The sequence below is a fragment of the Poecilia latipinna genome, unplaced genomic scaffold (assembly GCF_001443285.1).
Source record: "Poecilia latipinna isolate Pla-1442-1.1 unplaced genomic scaffold, P_latipinna-1.0 Scaffold2720, whole genome shotgun sequence".
NCBI classification, from domain to species: Eukaryota; Metazoa; Chordata; class Actinopteri; order Cyprinodontiformes; family Poeciliidae; genus Poecilia; species Poecilia latipinna.
Window position 1 is genome coordinate 4,734 of NW_015115336.1, and position 5,921 is coordinate 10,654.

Consider the following 5,921-nt stretch of genomic DNA (forward strand, 5'->3'; position numbering starts at 1 on the left):
CCTCCTCCTCCTCCTCCTCTTCCTCTCTCAGGATGAAGATGATCTCCCTGCTGCTCCTCATCCTCAGCTCATGTCTCTGTGGTCAGTCTCCATCTTGTCTTTGTGACAGAAAGCTCTCTAGATGGAGCTGAAAGACTCCCATGTTCCAGTTCTCAGAGCGTCTGCCATAAATCCTCTTCATTGTTCTGTCCTTCCAGAAGCTGCTTACACCTCCGACCCTCAGGAACCGATTGGAGATCCAGGAGCTAAACGTTCGCCAAACATCGGCCTTGAGATTTCTCTTGCAGTGTTTTCAGCAGTCGGATCTGTAGCATTATTTCAGCTGACCAAATGTCTCTTACGTCGCTGTTTTGGAAACAATCAGAGATGTTCAGAAATTATTTCAGCCATGTAGCTGGAGAGCAACTGATGGAGCTCTTGGATTGGACGTTATTTTCCTGAATAATTAGAAAAACTGGAATATGTTTGTTTTTAGAAACTGTATATTTATTCATGTAAAGTTTATTTCACATGACAGAAATGTCATGTTTTAATCCTTGAAGGTAAAACTTTAAAATTGAAGAAGGTGTTCTTACTTTCCTCCATTATTGAATGGAGAAAAACAATATTCAGATTCAGATCAGGATCAGAATAAAACAGCTCTGCTGCGTTCCAGTTGTTTTACATTAGTCTGTTTGCTTAAATTGCTGGATTAATACAATAATTATAAGTTACAATATCCATCTTGTTTTACAGTGCATGAGTTGGGGCAGGTTTGAGGTCGGGGTTGCATATTCAGTAGCTGTTTCTGACAAATGAACTGGTATCAAATCAGATGGTTTCTGCTAAACTTCACTGTAAGCAGCACATCACTGGGATTAATGATAAACGCTGTCAGGAAATCAGTTTCATGTTGAATTGTTGTTCATCCCTCTGCCTCAGTTTGAAACATAAAAAATGTTTTTAAAAGAGTGGTGGGGTTGCCCCCTTGTCTCACAATAGAGTCATTTCTTTTAATAAGGATCAGTTAGTTTACCTGATAGTTCAGATTGAGACAAAATAATCTCCACGGAGAACCGGAGCATTTTATATGTGTGTTGGTTCATACTGACTACATTTACTGCATATTATCCTCTCATAACATTTCTCATGCTTCCTGAGGCCTGAGGAGGGTCAAATCAAGATAATTCATCTGATATTTATCTGAACTTGGAGGGAATTTTCTGGGACCAATCAGGTCTTAAATATTTTCAGAGGTGAATCTATTTAGTGATGACTTTGGACTCATTTGAAGATGGATTTTCAACACTTCCAGACTAAAGTTCAATATATTAATGATTTCATTTGCTGCTTTGCATTTCTGACAGTTTTTATATTAAACCTGTGAAATGAGGCATTTATTTTCCAAGGTGAAATCCTACAACTTGAAGAACTGTGATGTAATTTTTCAGGATTGTTTTGTCTTTTTCTGTTATTTCCTGATTGTTAAACTCATACCTATTGTTACAAAGCACTTTATCATGTTCATGTGCTGTAAATAATATTTCAAAGTTTTCAATAAATCCATATTTACAACCATGTTGTCCTGTGTAAAATAAAGTGATTTAAATTTTAATCCAGTCAGATTGGAGCTTAGAAACAGTTTGTGTTTGTACACGATGCCATACGAAACAAACTATTTTACAAATGTTAATATTAATTTCTCTAACATTCAGTAGGAAACAAAACGACGAATGTTTCTCTAAAATATTCTAACTAAAATGTTTCATCAGTCAGTGGTTGTCTAACAGCTCCATTGCTCAATGTGGTTTTGTTTCTTATCAGTTGAGATCCTCTTTTTTCAGGCACTGGAGCTCTGCAGCTTTTACTTTTGATTCCGTTGTTGTTTTTCTTTCTGAAATTTTCTGATCATTTCGTCCAGATAATCAATAACTGAACAGGTGAGCAGCTCAAATATATTCATATCTTCTTGGTTTAATGTTTTCTACAACTTTTGTTACGTTACATACTGATGAGGAAGCAGCGCCATGACGACAGATTAAAATGCTGCTTTGTGTTCAGAAAGTAAAATGCTAAAATAAATACTTTATTTAATGCACATTATGCATCTGAATTGCGTTTTGACAGATGTGTGTTTGCAGCTCAGACATAAAGGTAAAAGGCGACAGATGGTTTCTGCAGAGAAACAGGAAATGCAAATTTTATCAAGATGAAGAAAAACTTTTTCATTTTTAACATCAAAAATGATATTTGTGCTGCTTAATTCAGGATCTGATCAAATATGAACATTATTCATCTGCTGGGTAAGAAAGTTGAGGAATAAAACAAAACAATAGAAAAAGATCAAAGTTATCTGGCGCCATCTAGTGACGAAAACATGTTTCTGCATGTTGCAGAGAAAATCACTTTAGTTGCTCAGACTTTAGTTTGTGATGATAAAAGAGACTCATGACAGTAAATATTTTACATAATTATTAAATAATTTTAGGCATATTTTCCAACTCCAAGCTGAATCTTAACAGCAGGTGATGTGAATATTTGTAATGAGGGAGGCTGTAAAGAGGCCATTAATTGTGACTCTTAAACTCTCAATTTTGAACATTATTAGTTTGAGGTTTAGTAATATTTAAGATTAAATGAGAATTTGTAGTTTCTGATTAATAACATAATGCTCAAAAATAAAACTTGCCCAATAGCACAGTGTGTTTCTGTCACTGATAATCAGAATAATAGACGACATCAGAATGTGGACGATCTGCTTCTAACTGCATCTCAGTGAAGCTTCACTCAATGTGAACTCAGCTTCTTCCTTTTACATTAATGTTTGTAGCAGCTTTTATTTGGAAAGACGAATATTCTCAATCCTCAAATATAACATTGTCAATGAAACATTGACACTGAAAACTGTAACTGTGATATATAAATGTCTGGTTTAGTTTTGTATCTGTCTAACATGAATCTTTCTTTTCAGAATAAAACTGCAGAATTGATTGTAAAATTCAACACAACAATCTAAACAGGGCTGGAAAAAAATGAATGAAGGTTTAAGACAAGAACAAGATAATTATTATTATTTTACTCATAAAAGCAGTTTAGGTTTAATGCATTGAGTGATGTTTATTAATGTCCTGCTGCCTCTCCTCCTCCTCCTCTTCCTCTCTCAGGATGAAGATGATCTCCCTGCTGCTCCTCATCCTCAGCTCATGTCTCTGTGGTCAGTCTCCATCTTGTCTTTGTGACAGAAAGCTCTCTAGATGGAGCTGAAAGACTCCCATGTTCCAGTTCTCAGTGTGTCTGCTCCTCTCTTTCCCTCTCTGTCTCCTCAGCAGCAACATTTGTAGTGAATGTGACCCAGAGCAGCTATGAGGCAGAGGAGAACCACAGCATCACTCTGGAGTGGACCTTCACCACCAGACCCGACTCCTCTCTGTCCTCCATGTTTATCCTCTGTGGATTTCTAGCTCCACCTAGAGGACTGGTTGTCTATCATCTCCATGAAGGTGTTGAGATTCCAGAGTCTCAGGATGATCAGTTTTCAGGACGAGTCCAGAGTGACAAAGACGTCCTCAGAGAAGGACGAATCAGACTCCATGTGTCCAGACTGAGGACTGAAGACTCTGGTCTGTATCTGTGTGACGTGAAAACTGAAGATGGATTCAACTCTGGAAGATGTCGACTCAACGTTACTGGTGAGAAGAAATAATATAAAAACATTTTCTCTGATAGTTAAATGAACCATCATCATCATCTTATAGATCAGGGGTTTTCAAAGTGTGGGAGAGTTTGTCCTCATTAGAGAAGAAATCAATAGTTGTCCCTCCCAAATTTCATTAGATACTTTTTTCTGTAAACTTTTTTTGTTCTTATGTTTGATCTTCCATTCATTCATGTTTATCTCATATTGTGTTTGTATTGATTCACTATTAGATCTGGTCTGAAAGAACAGACAAAACAATGAATTTGATTTTAATTGACAAAATTTACATAAAGTGAAAATGTGCCAAAAACAAAAACAATCTGACACACACTAAATGTTGAAACCTGTTTTTTTGTTGAGTAAACAAGGTGAGTAAAATTAATTCATTAATCATATGTTGCACAGCAAACATTCAATACACTGTTGGCATAAACTAAAAATAAATCCAGGCATTTTATAGGACGTCATAAACACCCAAAAATTAAATAAATGGCTCAATGGCATTTTAGCTGAATTGTTCTGGACCCTTAAGAACCAAAAGCAAAAATAATCAGTAGTTCCATGTCAATATTTTCAATAGTTTCTAAGAAATAACCAAATTCCACTATGGAGTTCTGTTCTGCGATTATAAATAGGATAATAGACAAAACCAAACCGAGAAACAAATATTGGCGGTTTAATTAACAATAGGCAGGATTGTTAATTAAATAGCCAAAGAATCCAAACAACCTGAATCAATCACCTCACCGCTGAATTTGGGAACTTCATCAAGTTTTCATTCAGTTTTGGAACGAGCTCTGAGACACCCACACATGAATCCTCCTGGATCTCAGTTTTCATTAATAAATATTTCTGGTTTCTCTCCAGCAGCTGCTGATCAGATCCAAACTCAGAGACCAACTTTGACTCCAGAACCAGAGAAACTAGAATGGATCTTCATATTCATCATTCTGGCACCGACAACATTAGCAGCTCTGATGGTTCTTCTCTGTTGTCCTCCAGAAAAATGTTGTCTGTCAAGAGAAAAAGACTTTGATTTTACTCATAATGAAAGGACAACAGAAAGAGAACGGACGTTATTTTTTTAAGATGGACTGTGAGGTTCAGCCTCTGCTGGTCTGAGAGCGTCTGCAGCATCAGGACCAGCAGAGAAACTCCTGATCTGAAGGCTTCAGGATGCTGAGCTGATCAGAGATCAGCAGCTGAGCTTCAGGATGTTTCAGGAGGCTGAGAGCAGCAGCTGCTGCTTCCTGACCACAGGATCCAGAAACCAATGAGGAGACGATGGAGTCATGATGAGACATTAAAGAGGAAACAAGCAAACAGAGAGAGATTCATTCAGGGAGAACAAGATGGAGACACAGCTGGTGGAAAAACAAGCAGGTTTTAATAAAAGTTCAGTTTCTGTTTATTGATCAAAACAACAGAAAAATCATGTGATCAAAAATAAAACTCATAAGATTTGAGTTGAAACACTGAGAAAACTTTGGACATGTTGAAGAATTAACGGTTCTGGCTCTAGTGGGCAGTAATGGAGTAGACGTGTTTTGTAGAGCTCCGTGTCACTGCCTTCATTTAACATTTAATTACTGCACTAAAGTTGTTTTTTTTTCACTGAAGGAGTAGTTGGCATCCTTTCTTCAGTTTATTTCAGTTTTTGGCATTTCACATTATGCCAAGGAAAGACGAAGCCCAGAAGTCGACCGCTCAGGCGGGCTCCGCTGTTAGCAACGAGGCTATCTTAGCCGCCGGCCACAAAGATGATCTTTCTAAAGTCTACACACTGGAAGGACGTCTGGACTCCATTGAAGCTCGTTTAACAACCCTGAAGACAGAGCACAGTGAGGATCGGCACCGTTTGGATGACATGGACTCGGCTCTAACCTCTACCGATGCCCGTGTTTCGGCCCTGGAGTCATCTTGTAGCGAGCTAGCGGCGGCTAACGGCCTTCTTAAAAAAATGGTGGACGACTTGGAGGGGCGCTCGCGCAGACAAAACATTCGGATTGTTGGCCTCAAGGAAGGTGTAGAGGGGGTCGCCCTGCAGAGTTTGTGTCAAAATTTATCTCTGAGCTGCTGGGACAGGACAACTTTCCCAAGCCCGTTAAAATTGATAGGGCGCATCGTGCCCTGAGACCAAAGCCACTTCCCAATGAACGTCCTCGGATCATCATTGCCAGAGTGCACAATGACCGCGACGTGATGAATATTCTGCGGTTGAGTCGACAGCAAGCCCCACTGATGT

At 38.4% G+C, this 5,921-nt stretch overlaps 1 protein-coding gene across 2 annotated transcripts; it reads left to right on the forward strand.

Moving 5' to 3' along the window:
- Window positions 1-26: 26 nt before the first annotated feature.
- LOC106938885 (uncharacterized) lies at window positions 27-5,123 on the forward strand. 2 transcript variants are annotated; one of them, XM_015021080.1, is made up of 3 exons: window positions 27-81; window positions 3,306-3,668; window positions 4,547-5,123. In XM_015021080.1, exons 1-3 carry the CDS (start codon window positions 33-35, stop codon window positions 4,762-4,764), a joined length of 630 nt encoding a protein of 209 aa, XP_014876566.1. In that variant the 5' UTR covers window positions 27-32; the 3' UTR covers window positions 4,765-5,123. The 2 variants fall into 2 exon arrangements, with proteins under 2 accessions (XP_014876566.1, XP_014876565.1); XM_015021079.1 differs by having other exon boundaries at window positions 4,544-5,122.
- Window positions 5,124-5,921: the final 798 nt, after the last annotated feature.